This window comes from Bombina bombina, chromosome 2 (genome assembly GCF_027579735.1).
Source record: "Bombina bombina isolate aBomBom1 chromosome 2, aBomBom1.pri, whole genome shotgun sequence".
In the NCBI taxonomy this organism is placed as follows: domain Eukaryota; kingdom Metazoa; phylum Chordata; class Amphibia; order Anura; family Bombinatoridae; genus Bombina; species Bombina bombina.
The window spans coordinates 993555067-993581049 of NC_069500.1; the positions used below are offsets into that span (position 1 = coordinate 993555067).

At 37.6% G+C, this 25983-nt stretch overlaps 1 protein-coding gene across 1 annotated transcript in view; it reads right to left on the reverse strand.

The window, feature by feature from the left end:
- Positions 1-18888, reverse strand: part of LOC128649957 (collagen alpha-1(XXV) chain-like) — a 368739-nt gene extending 349851 nt beyond the window's left edge. The window contains exons 1-2 of the mRNA XM_053703536.1: positions 18101-18888; positions 14438-14507 (exon numbers count right to left, since the gene is read on the reverse strand). Coding sequence (XP_053559511.1) covers positions 14438-14507; positions 18101-18406 — 376 coding nt within the window. The 5' untranslated portion in view covers positions 18407-18888. The remainder of the gene's footprint in view (positions 1-14437; positions 14508-18100) is intronic.
- Positions 18889-25983: the final 7095 nt, after the last annotated feature.

The window sequence follows — 25983 nt, forward strand, 5'->3', positions numbered from 1 at the left end:
AGAAAGTTGCTTAAACTTCATGCTCTATCTGAATCACGAAAGAAAAAAATTTGGGTTCAGTGTCCCTTTAAGTGTCATCTTATTGCATATTAATTATAGCATAAATACAAGCTAATATTCTATTGTTCCTCAGAAGCAAATCACATGCACAATGCAGTAACTTTATTATTTCAGATTTATTATAATTTTAGGAATATGAACTGACGATTTTTAAATCAACCGTTCCATGGTTACTTCTCTCAAGGAGGTTGAGAACTTATTAAGTTAAATATTATCACCAGGGTAACAGGAAGAAGAAAATTAAATATCTCTGTATTTTTTTAACCCTTTGAGTGCTAAGCACTTTCCCACCTGGGTGCTAAGCACATTTGAGGGTTTTTTAATTTTACATTTTTAATTTATTTTATTTTTTTTTAGTTTTTTTCTTTTTATTTCAGATCCCCACTTATAGACTTATACCATTGGAAAGGTTAGGCAAATACCTTTCCATGGTGGTCTTGGGGGTCTGTAGCTGCTTAGATGCCTGAGATACAGGCTTCTAAGCAGCATGCCACCTTTCCCTATATTGTCCATTGTCTTTTTTTACATAAAGTTGCGCGGTGACATCATCACGTCATTACGCGTGACGTCACCATGCAAAACGGAAAGCCCCGGCGATGCCTGTCACACTACAGGCACGATCGCAGGGGTAGGAGTGGGTGGGAGCCCCCAGATCTCCCTCAAGGTGGGAGAGTGCTAGCGACGGCTCTGAGCCGTCGTTAGCACCTGAGTGAGAAACTCTGCGATGGTTCAGAGCCGTCGTACGCACTCAAGGGGTTAAGAAAGTTGTTTTTCTTTCTATTTCCCTTTTTATTTTATTGGTGCTGAGTGGTTATATTCCAGTAGTATGACCTATTTGTATCTTTCAACACTACAGCCTCAGAGGCCCACAAAGCATGAGTTCAAACAGATGGAAGATGAATTTCTTTGCTAGTAATAGAATCACAAAATTGGGTCTATCCAACTAGTTTATTGACTTTTAAGGGTTTGATACCCATAATATACATCGGCTGTGCAAAGATTGCTTTTCTTTTCAGTGAAAAGTATTTGAGTGTTTTCTGGGTTATTATCAGGTAAAACTTTCAAACAATCTCTATGGCCTAAACTTTCCCAGTGTCACAAGAAGTTTGTAGAGCTCAAAGGGTCAGTTGTCACTGAGTTCTATAAAAACGAATCTGAACTTCGAGGTTCCTGCATAATGCAATTTATTTCCATAGATTGTGGCTGTCTTGAAACCCACTTCTCTCAAGACTGTATCAGGGCCAGCTCAACGATGGGACCAAGTGGGTCCAATGGACCCAGGCAGCACTTCATTGACTGAGTCACTGTCAGACTCAAACCACTCCTGTCCTCTGTCTACGTGGAAGAAGTCGCAGGCTTCCAACAGCATAACCTGATCATGCACGAAGGCACAGAAAAAGTCAGAGGCAACAAGTGCATCACTTCCTTAATTTGCTTCCTACTTATTGCGCATAAGCATTGGTACAGGTAGGCAGGCTTAGTAAGGTCAGCACCCTGGCTAGTAGGTATATGCATCAGTTTATCATCTATATACGCAGAGACAAAGAGAGAGTCAGAAAGAAAGACAGAAAGAGAAAGGCGTTGAGAGGGAGTACAGTGACAGATGTGATTTAAATGTACAAATATACATTTTCTTCCAAGTAAACTATATTATACAAAAAGTAGGCTGGATTTACCCACTTGAGTCTGCTATTTTGTTTCAGATAATCCAGTCTCAAATACTCAGGTATTCTTAGAGAGCTATCCGCACAAACACACTGAATTAAAGGGACAGTCAACACCAGAATTTTTGTTGTTTAAAAAGATAGATAATCCCTTTATTACCCATTACCCAGTTTTTCACAACCAACACTGTTATATTAATACACTTTTTACCTCTGTGATTAAGTTGTATCTAAGCATCTTCTGACAGCCCCCTGATTACATGACATTTTATTTATTATCTATTGACTTGCATTTTATCCAATTAGTGCAGTGTCTGCCACAAGCTACGGGCGTGATCATAATGTTATCTATATGGCTCACATGAACTAGCTCTCCCCGTTGTGAAAAGCAAATAAAAAAGCATGTGATAAGAGGCGGCCTTCGAGGGCTTAGAAATTATCATATGAGCCTTCTTAGGTTTAGCTTTCAACTAAGAATACAAAGAGAACAAAGCAAAATTGGTGATTAAAGTAAATTGGAAAGTTGTTTAAAATGACATGCCCTATTTGAAACATGAAAGGTTTTTTTTTTGGACTTGACTGTCCCTTTAAGTAGGTGACTATGTATAAGCACATGAAACACACCTGTACAAACAGGCAGTTCATTACAATATGTTTTATAGACATTAACACGGGTTTAGAGTCATTATTAATGGAGAATCATTCCCTAAAGGAACAATCTTTCCAATCCATAGAGTATGTTTTTAATTAAATGGAGCAACAGATAATTCACAAGGCTTTAGTGATTTTTCTATAATATGAAACTGAGAGATTGCTATCTATGGCAAATCCTTTTTCATCTCTTTATGAGTGGATATTTATAGCAAATACTTACAGCACGGTTGCTTTGTTTGAACACAGACCCTGCAACATGCATTCCTATTCCATTCTAACTGTACTTCATTTTAAACACTAACAATTGTAAATATTTATGTAAAACAGAAAATATTATACATATAAACATTAAAAGGGATATAAAAGTCAAAATTTAAATGTGTATGGGTGCATTTCAATTTTAAATAAAAGCATTTTTACAATTTACTTCTATTAGCAAAAATGTTTCTCGTAAAAGTTATTACTGTTTTTCAGTGGCATATGCACATATCCTGTGAGGGTCCATGCACCAGTACTCAGACTCTATAGAGCTGGGGGTGGTGTGTACTGTGCCCATGGACACTTCATTTGTGCCATACAAGCCCCTATTGACTCTCTGAGAGGGTATGGTGTTTGAATACTGGTGCACAGGCCCTCACCAAATATGTCCGTATGAATGAAATACTGTAATAACTTTTACTTAAAGGGATACTGAACCCAAATTTTTTCTTTCATGATTCAGATAGAGCCTGCTAATTTACTTCTATTATCAATTTTCTTTGTTCTCTTGCTATCTTTATTTGAAAAAGAAGGCATCTAAGCTAAGGAGCCAGCAAATTTTTGGTTCAGTACCATGGACAGCACTTTTTTATTGGTGCTGTCCAATCAGCAAGGACAACCCAGGTTGTTCACCAAAAATGGGCCGGCATCTAAACTTATATTCTTGCTTTTCAAATAAACATAGCAAGAGAATGAAGACAATTTGATAATAGGAGTAAATTAGAAAGTTGCTTAAAATTGCATGCTCTATCTGAATCACAAAAGAAAAAAAATTGGGTTCAGTGTCCCTTTAAAGGGACAGTCTACAATATAATTTGTTATTGTTTTAAAAGATACATAATCCTTTTATTGCCCAGTTTTGCATAACCAACACAGTTATACTAAGACACTTTTTACCTCTGTGATTGCCTTGTATCTAAGAACCTTCTGACAGTCCCCTGATCACATTGTGTTGTGCTAAATCTTAAATAAGTTTCTGTGCCTGAACACAGTGTTATCTATATGGCCCACATGAACTGTCAAGTCTTTTGTTGTGAAAAGCAATTTAAAAAGCATGTGATAAGAGGCAGCCCTCAAGGGCTTAGCAATTAGCATATGAGCCTACCTAGGTTAAGTTTTAACTAAGAATACAAAAGAGAAAAAAAGCAAATTTGATGATAAAATTAAATTGGAAGGTTGATTAAAATTATATGTCCTATCTGAATAATGAAAGTTTAATTTTGACTAGACTGTCCCTTTAAAAGCATTTTTGCTAATGGAAATATATTGCAAAAATGCTTCTATTTCCCCCACCCATGCACATTTCAATTTTGACCTTTATATCCCTTTAATATATTATGTATGCTCTGGAACCTTTTAGTTGCCAAACACCATTCTTGTTAGTTATAGTGTATAATATAATACAATATTGTTATAGGCCAGGTCTGTTTTGCTGTTGAGACCTTTGAGCTGCTACAAATAAAAAACACAACCTTTTTGTCTTAAAGGGACATAATACTCATATGCTAAATCACTTGAAACTGATGCAGTATAACTGTAAAAAGCTGACAGGAAAATATCACCTGAGCATCTCTATGTAAAAAAGGAAGATATTTTACCTCACAATTTCCTCAGCTCAGCAGAGTAAGTTCTGTGTAAAAAGTTATACTCAACTGCTCCCAGCTGCAGGTAAAAAAAATTAAAAAAATGAAGAAATGAACAGCAGCCAATCAGCATCAGCAGTGCTGAGGTCATGAACTTTTACTGTGATCTCATGAGATTTGACTTGACTCTCATGAGATTTCATTGTAAGCTTCCTTTACCTGATTGGTGAAATAATATGAGAGTGCACGATGCTAGTCCCTTCAGATGTCCCGGGACAGACACACTAAAATGCTGCTTAGAAATCCTTTACAATGGGAGGTGGCTACTGAGGAACTTTTGAGGTAAAATATCTTTCTTTTTTACATAGAGATGTTCAGGTGATATTTTCTAGTCAGATTTTTACAGCTATGCTGCATCACTTTCAAGTGTTTAAACATTTGGGTATTATGGCCCTTTAATACTGGCTGTTAACTGAGCATGTCACTTGCCTCGTTTCACTTTCATTGAGAAAACACTCCTACAAATACTTATTAGATCAGTGAACATCACATTGTGGACCAGATCATGAGTGGAGCACTAACAGTTACGCACAAGGGATGAGGAGTATACTGTATAGCGGGTGAATGTGCACTCGATCACTTGAGCACAATTACAGTTAATGCTCGTCAGGTTAGTGCGTCCTCAGAGCTCTAGTTAACTGTTTCGCAAAATAAAAAAAGTGTCATAAAACACATCAAAAATACATTACAAATAACAGTTACACTCATAATAACACTATATAATACAAATTATTTTTTTTAAAAATGTCCAAAATATTACTAGGGCTCAAAGATATGAGGTCTTAGGTGTGAAACACATTAATACATATGTACACACATATAGACATATATATAAGTGCATTGGAGCACTTTGCAGTTAAGTAGATAAAAACATGAAAAAACATATTTACGTATTTACTATAAATATTTCACATTCTAATGTTCTGCACATTTCAGAATATGTTCTCAGTATTTGTGCATAAATATTAATATATATATCTGTATATATTTATATATATAATCATGTATTCTATGTGAAGAACATTGGAATGTGAAATATTCATATTTTTATGTTGGGTTAGCGCACATGAGAATATGGGGGATCGGATTTGCGAGCGAGTTGGGTATTAGTTTTTTTTCTCCTTTTTGTTTCTCCATTGACCTCTATGGGGGAATAGGTTATCATGAACGTAATATTGTAAGTTTGGTTTTCTGCGCTCGTCTGGTTAGCACACAAGCGAACACTGTTTACTTTTTTTAGCGCTGTAGAACCTGTTGGCGATCTACAAATAACTGATAATAATAATAACTTTCAACTCCTAATATGAGCGCAACCCAATGTGCACAAAAACAAAATTTATGCTTACCTGATAAATTCCTTTCTCCTGTAGTGTAGTCAGTCCACGGGTCATCCATTACTTATGGGATTATAACTCCTCCCTAACAGGAAGTGCAAGAGGATCACCCAAGCAGAGCTGCTATATAGCTCCTCCCCTCTACGTCATACCCAGTCATTCGACCGAAACCAAACGAGAAAGGAGAAACTATAGGGTGCAGTGGTGACTGGAGTTTAATTTAAAATTTAGACCTGCCATAAAAAACAGGGCGGGCCGTGGACTGACTACACTACAGGAGAAAGGAATTTATCAGGTAAGCATAAATTTTGTTTTCTCCTGTTAAGTGTAGTCAGTCCACGGGTCATCCATTACTTATGGGATACCAATACCAAAGCTAAAAGTACACGGATGACGGGAGGGACAGGCAGGATCTTTGCACGGAAGGAACCACTGCCTGAAGAACCTTTCTCCCAAAAACAGCCTCCGAAGAAGCAAAAGTGTCAAATTTGTAAAATTTGAAAAAAGTGTGAAGTGAAGACCAAGTTGCAGCCTTGCAAATCTGTTCAACAGAGGCCTCATTCTTAAAGGCCCAAGTGGAAGCCACAGCTCTAGTAGAATGAGCTGTAATTCTTTCAGGAGGCTGCTGTCCAGCAGTCTCATAGGCTAAACGTATTATGCTACGAAGCCAGAAAGAGAGAGAGGTAGCAGAAGCTTTTTGACCTCTCCTCTGTCCAGAATAAACGACAAACAGGGAAGAAGTTTGGCGAAAATCTTTAGTTGCCTGTAAATAAAATTTCAGGGCACGGACTACGTCCAGATTGTGCAGAAGTCGTTCCTTCTTTGAAGAAGGGTTAGGGCACAATGATGGAAAAACAATCTCTTGATTGATATTCCTGTTAGTGACTACCTTAGGTAAGAACCCAGGTTTAGTACGCAGAACTACCTTGTCTGAATGAAAAATCAGATAAGGAGAATCACAATGTAAGGCCGATAACTCAGAGACTCTTCGAGCCGAGGAAATAGCCATTAAAAACAGAACTTTCCAAGATAACAGCTTGATATCAATGGAATGAAGGGGTTCAAACGGAACACCCTGTAAAACGTTAAGAACTAAGTTTAAGCTCCACGGCGGAGCAACAGTCTTAAACACAGGCTTAATCCTGGCCAAAGCCTGACAAAAAGCCTGAACGTCTGGAACTTCTGACAGACGTTTGTGTAACAGGATGGACAGAGCTGAGATCTGTCCCTTTAAAGAACTAGCAGATAAACCCTTTTCTAAACCTTCTTGTAGAAAAGACAATATCCTAGGAATCCTAACCTTACTCCATGAGTAACTCTTGGATTCGCACCAATGCAAATATTTACGCCATATTTTATGGTAAATTTTCCTGGTAACAGGTTTCCTCGCCTGTATTAAGGTATCAATTACTGACTCCGAAAATCCACGCTTTGATAAAATCAAGCGTTCAATCTCCATGCAGTCAGCCTCAGAGAAATTAGATTTTGATGTTTGAAAGGACCCTGAATCAGAAGGTCCTGTCTCAGAGGCAGAGACCAAGGTGGACAGGATGACATGTCCACTAGATCTGCATACCAGGTCCTGCGTGGCCACGCAGGCGCTTTTAGAATCACCGATGCTCTCTCCTCTTTGATCCTGGCAATCAATCGAGGAAGCATCGGGAAGGGTGGAAACACATAAGCCATGTTGAAGGCCCAAGGTGCTGTCAGAGCATCTATCAGAACCGCTCCCGGGTCCCTGGACCTGGACCCGTAACAAGGAAGCTTGGCGTTCTGGCGAGACGCCATGAGATCCAGATCTGGTTTGCCCCAACGCCGAAGTATTTGGACAAAGACCTCCGGACGAAGTTCCCACTCCCCCGGATGAAAAGTCTGGCGACTTAGAAAATCCGCCTCCCAGTTCTCCACGCCTGGGATGTGGATCGCTGATAGGTGGCAAGAGTGAGACTCTGCCCAGTGAATTATCTTTGAGACTTCCATCATCGCTAGGGAACTCCTTGTCCCTCCCTGATGGTTGATGTAAGCCACAGTCGTGATGTTGTCCGACTGAAACCTGATGAACCTCAGAGTTGCTAACTGAGGCCAAGCCAGAAGAGCGTTGAAAACTGCTCTTAATTCCAGAATGTTTATGGGAAGGAGACTCTCCTCCTGAGTCCATGATCCCTGAGTCTTCAGGGAATTCCAGACAGCGCCCCAACCTAGCAGGCTGGCGTCTGTTGTTACAATCGTCCAATCTGGTCTGCTGAAGGGCATCCCCTTGGACAGATGTGGCCGAGAGAGCCACCATAGAAGAGAATTTCTGGTCTCTTGATCCAGATTCAGCATAGGGGACAAATCTGAGTAATCCCCATTCCACTGACTTAGCATGCACAATTGCAGTGGTCTGAGATGCAGGCGTGCAAAGGGTACTATGTCCATTGCCGCTACCATTAAGCCGATTACCTCCATGCATTGAGCCACTGACGGGTGTGGAATGGAATGAAGGACACGGCAAGCATTTAGGAGTTTTGTTAACCTGTCCTCTGTCAGGTAAATTTTCATTTCTACCGAATCTATAAGAGTCCCTAAGAAGGGAACTCTTGTGAGTGGCAATAGAGAACTCTTTTCTTCGTTCACCTTCCACCCATGTGACCTTAGAAATGCCAGTACTAACTCTGTATGAGACTTGGCAGCTTGGAAACTTGACGCTTGTATCAGAATGTCGTCTAGGTAAGGAGCTACCGATATTCCTCGCGGTCTTAGTACCGCCAGAAGAGAACCCAGAACCTTTGTGAAGATTCTTGGAGCAGTAGCTAACCCGAAGGGAAGAGCTACAAACTGGTAATGCCTGTCTAGGAAGGCAAACCTTAGGTACCGGTAATGATCTTTGTGAATCGGTATGTGAAGGTAGGCATCCTTTAAATCCACTGTGGTCATGTACTGACCCTTTTGGATCATGGGTAAGATTGTCCGAATAAAGAAACAATCAGTAGCACTAAGGGTGTGTTACTACTAGGGGGCGCACAGGACCTTATATGATTATTATGTAAATAGGCTAAGAGAGAAGAGAACAAGATATTACATATAATAACTATAATAAAATATACTATACGGAATAATGTAAACAAAAGTGAAACAATTCTTATAAATATGGGACTATGAGAAACATAGGATACAACACAAATAATAACAAATACAGTAATAAGAAATTCCTGAAAGGTTCTTATCTGGAAATGCTGTCTTCTTCTGCAATGTTATATAGATGGTAAATGTCCCAATTGGGGTGGGTATAGTCCCAAATGATGAATGTGATCAAATACCAGGATGATCAATGATCAGGAACACAGATGATGACTGGAGTCAGCTGCTTTGTCAGGGAAATCAGGATCTAAGAGCAAGTTTTCTCTGTGAAAAAAATCACAAAAAGACAAAGGCGCCTCCTAGTGTAATACAGTTGGTGAAAGAGATTTGATAGGTAATCAAAAAGGTACTCACAAGTGGAGCAGCACCCAATTGTGCTAAATCAAACAGACTGGGATCTCACAGTGTCCCAGCTCACTGACACTGCAAGGAAACTGGTTTCTCCAATGTCTTGCCGGACTGACAGAGCTCAGACTCTCACAAAGAGGTTTACATAAAACCAAATTTTATTAATAAAATAAAAATCTCAGTGTCTCATGACACTAGATATTAAAAGAACAAGCAACGCGTTTCTCAGACTGCTGTCTGTTTCATCAGGCTTCTATTGATACAATGAGAGTACTGGCTTAAATAAAAACATATGACCAATCCCAGTTCATTAACCTCTGACACACCCAACCAGGTGTACTAAGACCTAATTGGTCTCAATATAACCACTGACATAATAAACAAAAGATTGTCCGAATAGTTTCCATTTTGAACGATGGAACTCTTAGGAATTTGTTTTGGATCTTTAAATCCAAGATTGGTCTGAAGGTTCCTTCTTTCTTGGGAACCACAAACAGATTTGAGTAAAACCCTTGTCCGTGTTCCGACCGCGGAACCGGGTGGATCACTCCCATTAGTAAAAGATCTTGTACACAGCGTAGAAACGCCTCTTTCTTTATCTGGTTTGCTGACAACCTTGAAAGATGAAATCTCCCTTTTGGAGGAGAAGCTTTGAAGTCCAGAAGATATCCCTGAGATATGATCTCTAACGCCCAGGGATCCTGGACATCTCTTGCCCAAGCCTGGGCGAAGAGAGAAAGTCTGCCCCCCACTAGATCCGTTTCCGGATTGGGGGCCCTCACTTCATGCTGTCTTAGGGGCAGCAGCAGGTTTTCTGGCCTGCTTGCCCTTGTTCCAGGTCTGGTTAGGTTTCCAGCCCTGTCTGTAGCGAGCAACAGTTCCTTCCTGTTTTGGAGCGGAGGAAGTTGATGCTGCTCCTGCCTTGAAGTTACGAAAGGCACGAAAATTAGACTGTCTAGCCCTTGGTTTGGCTCTGTCTTGAGGCAGGGCATGGCCCTTACCTCCAGTAATGTCAGCGATAATTTCTTTCAAACCGGGCCCGAATAATGTCTGCCCCTTGAAAGGTATGTTAAGCAATTTAGATTTAGAAGTCACATCAGCTGACCAGGATTTAAGCCACAGTGCTCTGCGCGCCTGAATGGCGAATCCGGAGTTCTTAGCCGTAAGTTTAGTTAAATGTACTACGGCATCAGAAATAAATGGATTAGCTAGCTTAAGGACTCTAAGCTTTTCTGTAATCTCATCCAACGTAGCTGAGCTAATGGTCTCTTCCAGAGACTCAAACCAGAATGCCGCCGCAGCCGTGACAGGCGCAATGCATGCAAGGGGTTGCAATATAAAACCTTGTTGAACAAACATTTTCTTAAGGTAACCCTCTAACTTTTTATCCATTGGATCTGAAAAAGCACAGCTATCCTCCACCGGGATAGTGGTGCGCTTAGCCAAAGTAGAAACTGCTCCCTCCACCTTAGGGACCGTCTGCCATAAGTCCCGTGTGGTGGCGTCTATTGGAAACATTTTTTCTAAATATAGGAGGGGGTGAGAAAGGCACACCGGGTCTATCCCACTCCTTGTTAACAATTTCTGTAAGCCTTTTAGGTATAGGAAAAACGTCAGTACACGTCGGTTCCGCAAAATATTTATCCAGCCTACATATTTTCTCTGGGATTGCAACCGTGTTACAATCATTCAGAGCCGCTAATACCTCCCCTAGTAACACACGGAGGTTCTCAAGCTTAAATTTAAAATTTGAAATGTCTGAATCCAGTTTATTTGGATCAGATCCGTCACCCACAGAATGAAGCTCTCCGTCTTCATGTTCTGCAAATTGTGACGCAGTATCAGACATGGCCCTAGTATTATCAGCGCACTCTGTTCTCACCCCAGAGTGGTCGCGTTTACCCCTAAGTTCTGGCAATTTAGATAAAACTTCAGTCATAACATTAGCCATGTCTTGCAAAGTGATTTGTAAGGGCCGCCCTGATGTACTTGGCGCCACAATATCACGCACCTCCTGAGCGGGAGATGCAGGTACTGACACGTGAGGAGAGTTAGTCGGCATAACTTCCCCCTCGTTGTCTGGTGAAATCTTCTTGACATGTACAGATTGGCTTTTACTTAAAGTAGCATCAATGCAATTAGTACACAAATTTCTATTGGGCTCCACATTGTCCTTTGAACATATTGCACAAAGAGATTCCTCTGTGTCAGACATGTTTAAACAAACTAGCAATTAGACTAGCAAGCTTGGAAAATACTTTTCAAATAAATTTACAAGCAATATAAAAAACGTTACTGTGCCTTTAAGAAGCACACAAAACTGTCACAGTTGAAATAACAATGAACCGGATTAGTTATAATAACCAAATTTTCACAGTAAATGCATTAATTTAGCAAAGGATTGCACCCACTAGCAAATGGATGATTAACCCCTTAATACCAAAAAACGGATAACAATTAAAAATATATACGTTTTTATCACAGTCAAAGCACAGTCTCACAGGTCTGCTGTGAGTGATTACCTCCCTCAAAACTAGTTTTGGAGACCCCTGAGCTCTGTAGAGACGTCCTGGATCATGCAGGGAGAAAAAGGAAGACTGTGACTGAATTTCTACTGCGCAATAAAGCGCCAAAATAGGCCCCTCCCACTCATAATACAACAGTGGGGAAGCTCAGTAAACTGATTTTATTCAAAAACAAACGACAGCCATGTGGAAAAATAATGCCCATAACATTTTTCACCAAGTACCTCAGAGAAAAAACGATTAACATGCCAGTAAACGTTTTAAATATAAAATTATGAAATGTTATTAAAAAGCCTGTTGCTAGTCGCTTTCACTGCAGAATAGGCTATAAGTTATATGTATACAGTATTTTCTTAGTGAAGTGCCATTCCCCAGAAATACTTCAGTGTAAACATACATACATATCAGCCTGATACCAGTTGCTACTACTGCATTTAAGGCTGCACTTACATTACATCGGTATTAGCAGTATTTTCTCAGTCAATTCCATTCCTTAGAAAATAATATACTGCAACATACCTCCTTGCAGGTGAACCCTGCCCGCTGTCCCCTGTTCTGAAGTTACCTCGCTCCTCAGAATGGCCGAGAACAGCAAATGGATCTTAGTTACGTCCGCTAAGATCATACACAAACTCAGGTAGATTCTTCTTCTAATGCTGCCTGAGAAAAAACAACACACTCCGGTGCTGTTTAAAATAACAAACTTTTGATTGAAGAAATAAAAACTAAGTTTAACAACCACAGTCCTCTCACACGTCCTATCTATTAGTTAGGTGCAAGAGAATGACTGGGTATGACGTAGAGGGGAGGAGCTATATAGCAGCTCTGCTTGGGTGATCCTCTTGCACTTCCTGTTAGGGAGGAGTTATAATCCCATAAGTAATGGATGACCCGTGGACTGACTACACTTAACAGGAGAAAAGCTTACTTCTAGCGCAATTAACACTTGAGCGGGAGCTTTAAATAGCGCTCCACTTGTAATCTGGCCCTGTATGTTTTATATAACAGTGACTATGAACATGTTTTAGATACCTGAGCCATCTATCAGTTTGTATAATGCCAGTGGTCTGTAGTGCCACTAATCCTACCCAGCTAATATAAAGTATTATATTTCCTAGTAAGACAGCATGGACATGATCTGCCAGTAGTACTGCACACATAAAGTCCACTGTCATAGGCTGCTTGATTCCTTGAGGCCAGTGCTCTGTCATTCAGGCAGTGATTGTCACAAGTTAACCCTGCCGCCATATACACATAGAGGAAGAGAGATCCAGTCCTGAATTCCATTCCTAAACTTAGCCTTTCATCTCACACTAGGATTCCTGAGTGTCATTTATAAATGTTTTTCCTATAAAGTCCCTGTATGTTCTTCTGTCAAAGGCTATAGCTGTTATGTTACTACACAACATCCCAGATATGTGATCACCTAGTAAACAACATTACCTTTAACATTAACAAGTTTTGCTCAAAGCTTCAGGATTATTTAAACAGCAATTAAACAAAATGACCACAAAAATAAAAGAAATATGTAAAGGTTATGAGTTCAGCTTACTTCATTATACAAATTGCCTTCATATAAAGCATTTTAAAAATACATGATCAAACAAACGAATAGTACCTCTTACAGGAATAACATACCATTTGAATAAATAACGTTGCTACTGCAAATAATGAATGGAAAACTGCATTTTATTTAATAAATTTGTCACTTTAGCCACAAATGGTTTTGGAATATACCAAATCAATGTATAAAAAAGGAAATATACAACTGTCATACACACAAACACGCACAAACCTATCATTGTACAAAGACCTGCATGCTTGCTTTTCAGACCAACATCAATGTATATGTTAAAGGGATATAAACCCCATGTTTTTCTTTCATGATTCAGATACAGCATGCAATTTTAATCAACTTTCTAATTTACTTTTATTATAAAATGTTCTTTGTTCTCTTGGTATCGTTTGTTGAGATAAGCTCAGGAGCAGATGTTTTGCAGCAATTGCAGAGCACTAGAGGGCAGCACTATTTCCTGCTATGTAGTGAACCAGAGACTTACCTATGTACAGTATATCTTCAAATTGAATACCACAAGAACAAAGCAAATTTGATAATATAAGTAAATTGGAAACTTTTTTAAAATTCTTTGCTCTGTCTGGATCACAAAAGAACATTTTTGGGTTTCATATCCCTTTAAAAACACGCAGGATATGTTTAAAGGGATACTAAACCCACATTTTTTCTTTCATGATTCACATAGATCATGCAATTTTAAGCAACTTTTTCATTTACTCCTATTATCATTTTTTCTTCGTTCTCTTGGTATCTTTATTTGAAAAAGCAGGAATAAAAGTTTTGGAGCCGGCCCATTTTAGGTTTAGAACCTGGGTTGCACTTGCTGATTGGATGGCTAAATGTAGCCGCCAATCAACAAGCCCTATCCAGGGTACTGAACCAAAAATAGACCGGCTCCAAATATTTCATTCCTGCTTTTTCAAACAAAGATACCAAGAGAACGAAGAAAAATTGATAATAGGAATAAATCAGAAAGTTGCTTAAAATTGTATGCTCTATCTGAATCATGAAAGAAAATATTTGGTTTACTATCCCTTTAAGCAGATTATTCTGTTCTTTTCTTTATTTAGTCTATTTTGATAGTCTTTCTGATTCTGATATAACTACAGAGCAAGTACATTAAGATTTGCACGTTTATAGTAACTTTTTCCCTGTGTGTAACCTAGGACTGCATATATACAGCACAGGGCTACCATGTGTATTGCTATCAGAACCCCCAGAGCTGTGAAAATATAGTTCATCTGATTACAAATACCTGCTGGGCAGTTACACTCTGCTGGTGCATCTCTTGAGACTCGAATTTTTGCCATGTGTTCATATGACCTCTGTAAAAAAAAAAAAAAAAGACTCAGGGTCTTAGCAACTGAATCTGCTAGTTGATGGATTTTGCAGTTCTCAAACTGTACACATTTCAGACAGGGGCTACAAAAATATATACATTCTTTGGCAACGTCTATATCCCCAAGTCATGCTTTTTATATTAAAAAAAAGTAAAATGTTCATGTAATATGATCAGGGAGAAATCAAGATACCTTATACAAGACATTATGAGACATCCTTAGTGCACAAGAGCCCTTTCTACATGAGGAATGCATTTGTTAATGGTGAAATGTTGAAACGGATATTACATTTGCTCCACTAATTGGAAATTACAATGTGTATGTAAAGTGACTTTATTTTACTTGGAAAAATGTGCTGGGACTTAGATCTGATAGAGACGGAAGGTACCTTCATTTTATATATATATATATATATATATATATATTAAAGGGACAGTAAAGTTAAAATAAATTTTTCATGATTCAAATAGAGCATATAAATTTAAACAAATTTCCAATTTACTTCTGTTATCAAATTTGTTTTGTTCTCTTGGTATCTTTTATTGAAGAGTAAAGCTAAGAAGGCTCATAAGAGCTTAGGAGTGTGCACGTGTCTTTAGTACTCTATGGCAGCAAGGTTTTGTAACATTGTAATACAAAACTACAAATAATGTTGCAAAACACAGCTGCCATAGAGTACTAAAGACACGTGCACACTCCTAAGCTCTTATGAGCCTTGCTAGTTTTACTCTTCAATAAAAGATACAAAGAGTACAAAGGAAATTTGATAACAGAAGTAAATTGGAAAGTTGTTTAAATTTATATGCTCTATCTGTATCATAAAAGTTTAACTTTAACTTTACTGTCCCTTTAAAGCTTTTAAAGAAGTAAAAATTACAACTCAGGACTGCATAGGGCTATTAGGATATGTAACTAAATGAAAATATGAGGATGCTGATGTACTGGCAACTACTGAAGCTGGAGGTACATTCCCCTCATTGGCAAAAAAAGTGCAATGTATTTAGGGCCAGACAAGTTGTGCGCAACTGTGCGCTAAAGGATTTTTTCCGCTTGCGCGCTAACTGCACTCAAAGTAAACTTCTCATGGACTATAATCGTAGTTATAAATATTTTATCCAATATTCTTCACATGTAGGACATTTTATTTTTATTTTTAAATAGATATTTATATATATAGTGTTTTGTTTTTAATGCAAACACACGCATATATATATATATATATATATATATATATATATATATAAATATATATATACAGTATATATATCCCTATATATCTAATGAATATATACAGGTATAGCTATATATACATATTTAGAAATACAAAGAACATTTTCTTCTAAGTGAAGAACATTGGAATGTACAATATTTACAGTGAAAACACAGTAAAACATAATAATATTGAAATTGATTAAACATTATTTTTATGTTTAAATGTATTTGATTGGAAAGGGCTCCAAAGTTATATATATATATATATATATATATATATATATATACAGTATATATGTGTGTTTGTGTTTATATGTATATACATGTACATATATACACATATAAACACATAAATACACATGTATATTTATATATATATATATATATATATATATATATATATATATATATATATATATATATATATATATATATATATATATATAAATGTGTGTGTATATATATAAAGTTACATACACATGTCAAATATATTGCCATATACCATATCCCTTTTAACCCTTATAAAACAGTGTAATAGTTTATTTAAATGTATTTATGTTGTGTTTGGTGAATATTTTTTTTTACCCTTATACTTTACGCTAGGTCTTTTAGTCGCTGTAATCCGGTGAGCGCAATTTTTTTGCACTAGAGTGCATACGCTTATTTTTTACTTGTAATATGTGCGCTAGTTAGCGTGACTGCGATATTGCTTATCGCGTCCTTTGCTAACAATAGTGCGCCACATGTAATCTAGCTCTTAATCAGGTATTGAGTACAACTTTAGAACATTATTCTGCAGATTAAACCAGAATCAGTATTCCTTTTACTTAACACATAGGGAATACTTTTTTGAAGCTATTTATGACTTTATGCACTGAAGAATAAAGTGTTTCACTGCATTTATAAATATTCTGTGCACACTTCTTTTAGTGACAAATTAGACAGATTAGTAGAACTGTAAAATGTTGCTTTCAGGCATAGTGTATGATAAAATAGTTATTTATATATGATACTGAAAATGTTCAAGTTTACAGTGAAACAGCATAATATAGTTATTGTGGCTGTACAAAACAAAATAATGTAATTATCTATAAATAATTGCACATTTGGTCAATAAAACACACGTGAACAACCACTTGGCATGTAACTGACCAACCCTGGAGATCTCAGAAATGCTAGTGTGCAAAATAATACGCTGAAACACTTCTTGTACTTGAAATATCTAAATTATAAGCAGAGGGTGTGTTTACAAGATTATTATTAGTATTATTATTAATACTAATTTAGTAGAGGATATATTTGTGTATATTACTTGTGAAAATTGAAAACTGTAGCAATGCACTCAGTAACCATTTCCATGCTTTATTATAATATTGTGTGGATTTTTATTTTGGTGCTTTAGACTATATAATTGGCATGATTGCACGATTTGGCAACACACCAGCATCCATCCACCTCCTGCATCTCGGCACTATATAAAGGAGGCTTAGTGGTGTCATGAAGGTACTCATCAAACTGTAACAGCTGTATGACTTAACACTAATACTGTGCACAATGCCACCATAAAATGGATATTTATTAACAGTGGGCTTCACAGACGCACTTTTTAGTCATGTTACATTAGATAATGTTCCTTTCTCATCATTAAGGAATCTCAATGCACTAAAATGTACGCAAGGAAAATAAGCATCTTAGTAAAATAGCAACTTCTGTCTTAGCAGAGGCTTCAATTCTCATAAGCAATGATGTTTGGGACTTGGTAGGTATATAGTTATAGTTACACTTATTACACTATGCAACTATATCAGATCACCATTAATCCCTTTATTGTTGGATCATTAACAACCTTCAGTCAACAGATAAAATATGAGATATGCAAAGCTCATTAGTCATTACAGATTACAGTGGGACAAACTGATTTACATATATAATATTAAGGTGGATCAATCAACCCATATTAACTAAAACATCAAAATCTGCCTTCCTGGATATAATAAAGAAAAGATGCCATAACACAAATTAGGTTTAACCCTCAAAGAGACTGTAACATAGCAGTTAATAAATACAATGACCTAAAACAATTTAGAAATCTGTATAATGTATATTTTAGCAAGTTAATGAGTGTTTCAGCATGCTCGTAATAAAAATGTTATTGTCAGTGACCTAATAATCATATCACAGGTTTAAAGCTCATGCCACAGGCTTAAAGTTTAAAATCCTATAGAACTGACATAAAAAAATGAATAAATGAAAAAAAGCACAGACTACACCAACTGCAACAGAAATACCCATCCTCTATGCCCATTATACCCATCCTCTATGCCCATTAGCAATGTCTGCCAAGGCAAATTAGCCACCATACACACCTGGGACAGAAGTCGGTCCACTTTCTCTTGCACTATTGAGTTAAGTTGATCCATAGAAAATCCTGGCACCTGCAGTGAGATCTCCCCTGACTTCCCATGCTCTATAGACAAGACTCTGCCCTGTAGGTCGCTGGTCTTTACATTTATATAAAGGCACCATGCCAGGGACATCAGTGATAGCACCAGTGTCCCCATATTGAGCACGTTCTTTGCCCAGCAGCTGGCATTAGCTTCAGGTCGTGTCCCATCAATCCTATGATAGTTGCCCTCTGCAATTTGCTCAACTTCCTTCTCTTTTACCAACATATTTTAGTGCCTTTAATGAATCTCCCTGCGGTGAGTATCCTGATCACACACAACACAGTAGTTATAGTCTTCTGTATTCTGAGCGTTAGGTAATGCTCAGCTGTCCTCCACTGGTGCTGGAGAATAAGTTCTGTTAAGCAGCACAGTAGCAATGTGCAAAAGAAAATCAAGTACTATATTCTGCAAATAAATAAAAAAAAAGCTGCAAAAATAATGTGGCACGTTCCCAAACCACTTGTAAATGCAGACTGGTCACAGTGGGCACTTGTTGCTTTGTGGTAGTTTTTCTGGGTGGGTTTGCAGTGCACCCTATGCCTTATCTTGCATTCCCCCTTTTGAATGGAGTTGCACAAAGCACAGGCAGTTGTAATGAAAGAGAGTGATAGAGGTTGAATTCGTGTTTTAACAGCAGCTATGTGGAGTGTGTTTTCCTGCCCCCTTGTGTGCTTTAAATATCCAAGCTCTCTGTCGGTAGCAGCAGCAGCAGCAGCAGCTAGCAGTGCCCAGGCTATGAGAACACTCAGCACCTCCCAACCCAGGGCACTCACTCCCCTAAATATAAATTATCCACCTACAGGGGCATATTTGCATAAGTGATGCTCATCACTAGAGATTCCACTTGCACGTGGCCCCTCTGGGCACCTCATTGGCTGCCAGTTAGGGGCTTATTTGAATAATAGCAAAGCTGCAAGCATGGGGTTCACAGAGGCAGTGGAGGCGTGAGACTGGCACTACACAGCTTCAAAACTATGTTTAGCAGGACTCATTTCTGTGCCTTGTGTCCAGCAAGGTGGTCAATATGCTTATGCATGCTAGAGCTAAAGAAATGCAATCCAGTATGATTTGTTTTGTATAAATCTGGTAAAATATGAGTTTAATGTTCTAAATTATTTTTTTTAGCCATACAGCATTATTTTACTTCAATCATTGGTATGGGGGTTCAATTGAGGGTTTCACTACTGCAGTGTTTGTGTCTCTAAAAAAAAAACCGGAAGGCATATTTTTGGGTGTAATACCTTTGTTTTCTCCAGACTTTCCCCAACCAGCACTTAGACATGAGCTCTACTCACCTACATGGATACTTTGTATGAAACCCTCAGCCTACACACTAGTGTATGTTTCAGGATGTTTTTATACCTGTAACTATTGACTGTACACAGAGACTTAAAGGGACCTTGCCAATAGTAACTGCACTGGCACAAATTGCTTAGTAAAAAAATAATTCACACAGCACAACCTTAAAGGTACAGCTCACTGCACACTCTAAAGTGACAGACACACTAACACAATGCACACAGCCATAAAGCACACCAAATACAGTCTTAAAAGATTAGATCACAGTATGCATACACACAACATACACAGCCTTAAAGGGGCACTCCGACTTAAAGGGGAAGGTGTGCACACACACAGACACAATGCTCACAGTCTTTAAAGGGCAACTCACACTACACGCATAAATTCTTAATGGTACAGACGCACAAACACAGACAACACACATGGCTTTAAAGGGACAGATACACACACACAATGCACACAACCTTAAACCACTTAAAATACACTCTTAAAGGGACAAATCACAGCACACACAAACACACAGCACACCCAGTTTTAAAGGGGTAGTTCACACTTAATGTGCACTGTTTTTATGGTACAGACACACACAGAGAGTGCACACAATTTAAAGGAAAAGCTCACACCATGTGCATACTGACTTTATGGTACACACACACACACACACACATTATGCACACAGCATTGAAGGAACAGCTCACACCAAGCGCACCCATGTTGTAAAAGGGCTGGCATATGCAATACACACAGCTTTAAAGCACACCCAAAAACACAGTTTAACAGGGACAAACCACAACACACACAAACACACACAGCAAACACAGCCTTAAAGGAACATAAAACACTAAATAAATGCTAGATAGAATGATGCAGTCAAAGAAAAGAATAGATGCATTTTTTAAAGTTTCACTAGTTGTTGTAGCTTAGGTTACTTTTTCTGCCGTGGCCAATTAGGGACAGTTATAAAAAGGTCAGTGTGCAGCTAATTTGGAACATAACAGTGTTCTGCTCTTCTATTTCTAACAGGAACAAAAACGATCAGAATTTCAGACTAGAATTACAGGAAAGGAGGACAAAATAAATAATGAAATTATATTGCAGCGTTTTATTTATTTATTTATATATATATATATATATATATATATATATATATATATATATATATATATATATATATATATATATATACATACATACACACACACACAATTTATTATTTAATATTAAACTCTCAAAGTGGTTACTGTCCCTTTAAATAGACTGCTCACACAACAAGTCTTACACAAATACATGCACACTGTCTTAAAGGTACATGCACACAAAAGACATATAGCATTTAAAAGGACAAATCACACTGCATGCACAACCTAACACAGACTTAAAGGGCAGAAGACAGTATTTATAAAAACATACACAACATACACAGCCTTATAGGAACAGCTCACACCACACACACACAGTCATTAAGGTACAGGCACACACACAATTCACACAGCCTTAAAGGTATTGAGATAGCGTACACTACATGTACAGCACACACGCAGTCTTAAAGAGACAGTAAGCCCCTTGTAATTACAAGACATTTCTGTTGTGTTGCTATAGAATAACATATCAGACAAGTCTCAGGGCCGGCTAATGATACTGCAGGACTTGATAAGCTGGGCAGCATTAACATTAGCGTGCACCCCATTTACCAGAGAAGGGTTAGGGTGGGCAACATCGCTCTAGTGCAACCTATACCTTCAATGAATATCGTGATTGTGCTATATAGCGCTCATATTACAAGTTAAAAGTTATAGGTTGTGCTCGAGTGAAAGCTGAAACTGCAATCGAATATTTAGTGTGACTTGAGGCCTGAAGTAATATGTAAGGGTTAAAAAAGAAATGTTCGCAAAACACGTCAAAAACATATTAAAATAAACTATTACACTCATAAATAAACTTTTTAATATAAAAATATAATTTTAATATTGTTAAAAAGGTATATAGTATATGTATGTGTTTGACTGGAAAAGGCTCAAATATATATGTATTTATGTCTAAATATGTGTGTGTATGTATACATTTCTATTTATGGCTATATATGTGTATACTTGTGTATTTATGTGTTTAGATGTGTAAATATTTACTTTTGAGCCCTTCCCAGTCAAATACCTTTAAACATGCAATATCATTTTTAACATTTTTTAATGTGTTTTACTAGAAATACTTGAAATTCCTATATTCTTCATTTAGGGAAAAAAATATTTTTATTTTTTAATAGATTTATATTTCTATATAAATAACAAATACTTTTTTGTAGCATGCTTCATTGAAGTCTATGGGGAGAAGGAGTTAGCGCATTTGCAATACCTAAAGTCCTGAAGATAGTGCACCTGAGTCTTTCGCTCACGTTCTTTTTACTTTCAACTTCTAATGCTCGCTCTAATCTGGCTGTGGTAATTTTTAGAAAAACAATTAGCGCTCCACAAATAATCTGATCCATAATGTTTTTAAAACAAATTAACATACTTTTTACAGCAATTATTTTTGATTGCCAAACTCAGTTCACCATTTGCCTTATTTAAGTATAGCCCCGGTTATAATGTTAGTATACAGCACATTGTTTTGCAGTTGTTTTCTGATACAGCCAATTAGGGAACAATATGTGGCAGAGTTAGCCTTGAGAAGTCAGCAGAGAACAGTTGAAGTTCTGGGAATTAGAAATTGTTTAATTTTCAGAACTAAAATTACATGAAAGTGGGGCAAATAAATAATTAAAATAAATGGCAAAGCTGTTTCATTGCACATGACTAAACATTTTATATGCAAATCTCTAACACCGAGATTACGAGTTTGGCGTTAGCCTTAGAAAGCAGCGTTGAGAGGTCCCAACGCTGCTTTTTAACCCCCTCTGGTATTACGAGTTAGGCACGAAAGGGTCTACCACTCACTTTTCTTCTGCGACTCGAGGCTACTGCAAATCCCCTTACGTCAATTGCGTATCCTATCTTTTTAATGGGATTTGCCTAACGCCGGTATCACGAGTCTTGGAAAAAGTGAGCGGTAGACCCTCTCCTGTCAAGACTCCTACCGCATTTAAAAGTCAGTAGTTAAGAGTTTTATGGGCTAACGCCGGAACATAAAACTCTTAACTAAAGTGATAAAAAGTACACTAACACCCATAAACTACCTATTAACCCCTAAGCCGAGCCGCCCCCCACATCGGAAACACTTTAATAAATATTTTAACCCCTAATCTGCCGATCGGAGATCGCCGCCACTTCAATAAATATATTAACCCTAAACCGACGCACTCCTCCCTCGCAAACACTAGTTAAATATTATTAACCCCTAATCTGCCGTCCCTAACATCGCTGACACCTACTTACATTTATTAACCCCTAATCTGCCACCCCCAACTTCGCTGCTACTATATTAAAGGTATTAACCCCTAAACCTAAGTCTAAACCTAACCCTAACCCCCCCTAACTTAAATATAATTTAAATTAAATGAAATACATTTAACATAATTAAATAAATTATTCCTATTTAAAACTAAATACTTACCTATAAAATAAACCCTAAGCTAGCTACAATATAACTAATAGTTACATTGAAGATAGCTTAGGATTTATATTTATTTTACAGGCAACTTTGTATTTATTTTAACTAGGTAGACTAGTTATTAAATAGTTATTAACTATTTGATAACTACCTAGCTACAATAAGTACAAAATGACCTGTAAAATAAACCCTAACCTAAGTTACAATTACACCTAACACTACACTATCATTAAATAAATTACCTAAACTACCTACAATTAAATACAATTAAATTAAATAAACTAAATTACGGAAAGAAAAACACACTAAATTACAGAAAAAAAAGATTTACAATTTCTTTAAACTAATTACACCTAATCTAATCCCCATAATAAAATAAAAAAGCCCCCCAAAATAATAAAATTCCCTACCCTATACTAAATTACAAATAGCCCTTAAAAGGGCCTTTTTGCAGGGCATTGCAAAGTAATCAGCTCTTTCACCTGTAAAAAAAAATACAATACCCCCCCAACATTAAAACCCACCACCCACACACCCAACCCTCCTCTAAAACCCACCCAATCCCCCTTAAAAAACCTAACACTACCCCCTGAAGATCTCCCTACCTTGAGCCGTCTTCACCCAGCCGGGCACAAGTGGACCTCTAGAGGGGCAGAAGTCTTCATCCGATCCGTGCAGAAGAGGTCCTCCAAGCGGCAGAAGTCTTCATCCAAGCAGCATCTTCTATCTTCATCCATCCGGAGCGGAGCGGGTCCATCTTCAACCCAGCCGACGCGGAGCCATCCTCTTCAAACGACGTCCTAACGAAGAATTAAGGTTCTTTTAAATGACATCATCCAAGATGGAGTCCCTTGAATTCCGATTGGCTGATAGGATTCTATCAGCCAATCGGAATTAAGGTAGGAAAAATCCTATTGGCTGATCCAATCAGCCAATAGGATTGAGCTCGCATTCTATTGGCTGATTGGAACAGCCAATAGAATGCAAATTCAATCCTATTGGCTGATCCAATCAGCCAATAGGATTGAACTTCAATCCTATTGGCTGATCCAATCAGCCAATAGGATTTTTCCTACCTTAATTCCGATTGGCTGATAGAATCCTATCAGCCAATCGGAATTCAAGGGATGCCATCTTGGATGACGTCATTTAAAGGAACCTTCATTCTTTGTTAGGACATCGTTTGAAGAGGATGGCTCCGCGTCGGCTGGATTGAAGATGGACCCGCTCCGGATGGATGAAGATAGAAGATGCCGCTTGGATGAAGACTTCTGCCGCTTGGAGGACCTCTTCTGCCCGGAGCGGATGAAGACTTCTGCCCCTCTGGAGGTCTACTTGTGCCCGGCTGGGTGAAGACGGCTCAAGGTAGGGAGATCTTCAGGGGGTAGTGTTAGGTGTTTTTAAGGGGGGATTGGGTGGGTTTTAGAGTAGGGTTGGGTGTGAGGGTGGTGGGTTTTAATGTTGGGGGGTATTATATTTTTTTTATAGGGGAAAGAGCTGATTACTTTGGGGCAATGCCCCACCAAAGGCCCTTTTAAGGGCTATTTGTAATTTTGGGGGGCTTTTTTATTTTATTAGGGGGATTAGATTAGGTGTAATTAGTTTAAAAAAATTGTAAATCTTTTTTTTTTCTGTAATTTAGTGTTTTTTTTTCTTCGTAATTTAGTTTATTTAATTTAATTGTAGGTAGTTTAGGTAATTTATTTAATGATAGTGTAGTGTTAGGTGTAATTGTAACTTAGATTAGGATTTATTTTACAGGTAAATTTATATTTATTTTAACTAGGTAGTTATTAAATAGTTAATAACTATTTAATAACTATTCTACCTAGTTAAAATAAATACAAAGTTGCCTGTAAAATAAATATAAATCCTAAGCTAGCTACAATGTAACTATTAGTTATATTGTAGCTAGCTTAGGGTTTATTTTACAGGTAAGTATTTTGTTTTAAATAGGAATAATTTATTTAATTATGTTAAATTTATTTAGTTTAATTTAAATTATATTTAAGTTAGGGGGGTTAGGGTTAGGGTTAGACATAGGTTTAGGGGTTAATACATTTAATATAGTAGCGGCGACGTTGGGGTCGGAAGATTAGGGGTTAATAAATTTAATATAGTTGCGGCAACGTGGGGGGGCAGATTAGGGGTTAATAAATTCAATATAGTTGCGGCGACGTTGGGGGGACAGATTAGGGGTTAATAAATATAATGTAGGGTTCGGCAGTTTTGGGGGCGGCAGATTAGGGGTTCATAGGGATAATGTAGGTGGCGGCGGTGTCCGGAGCGACAGATTAGGGGTTAATAATATAATAAGAACGGAAGAGCTGCACAAAAGTTCAAATATCAAAGCAAATTTATTGCATACAGATGAAAGAAGCAAACATAGCAAAAAGGTGTCTGACGCGTTTCCCGCCCTCTAGTGGCGCTTCATCAGAGACATAATGAGCATGTACACAACCTATCCTTATATCAGGTAATACCTGCCCACACTCTTGCCCACACATAACTAAATTTAAAACATAAAAATAAAGTACAGTGAAAAACAAAAACATGAGTGTATATAAAAACAGAACAAAATACATCTCATTTACAGTGCTGTCCCTGTACTAGTACACAACATTCTACTAAGACTTTCGGCCATTATAAGCAATGATGTTCAAGAGTAAAGAAAATAAAAAAAATAAAAAACTTACTTAATACAGTCAAAGAAAAAACCTTATATGTATATATAACAAGAACAAAAACAAAAAAAGATAATTCAGACAATTCAGACAATTCAAACATTAAAGGGACACTCCAAAAAGTTTTTTTCTCCTATTTACTCAGAGGGCACCTATTACATATGCTAAAAGACGCTGGTGCAAAAAAGCACTCCACTATAACAGAGACACTTTCCATATATATAAGCTGTTGTACAAGGAGCTTATAAAAGTTCTCTCTATTTGTCAGCACTT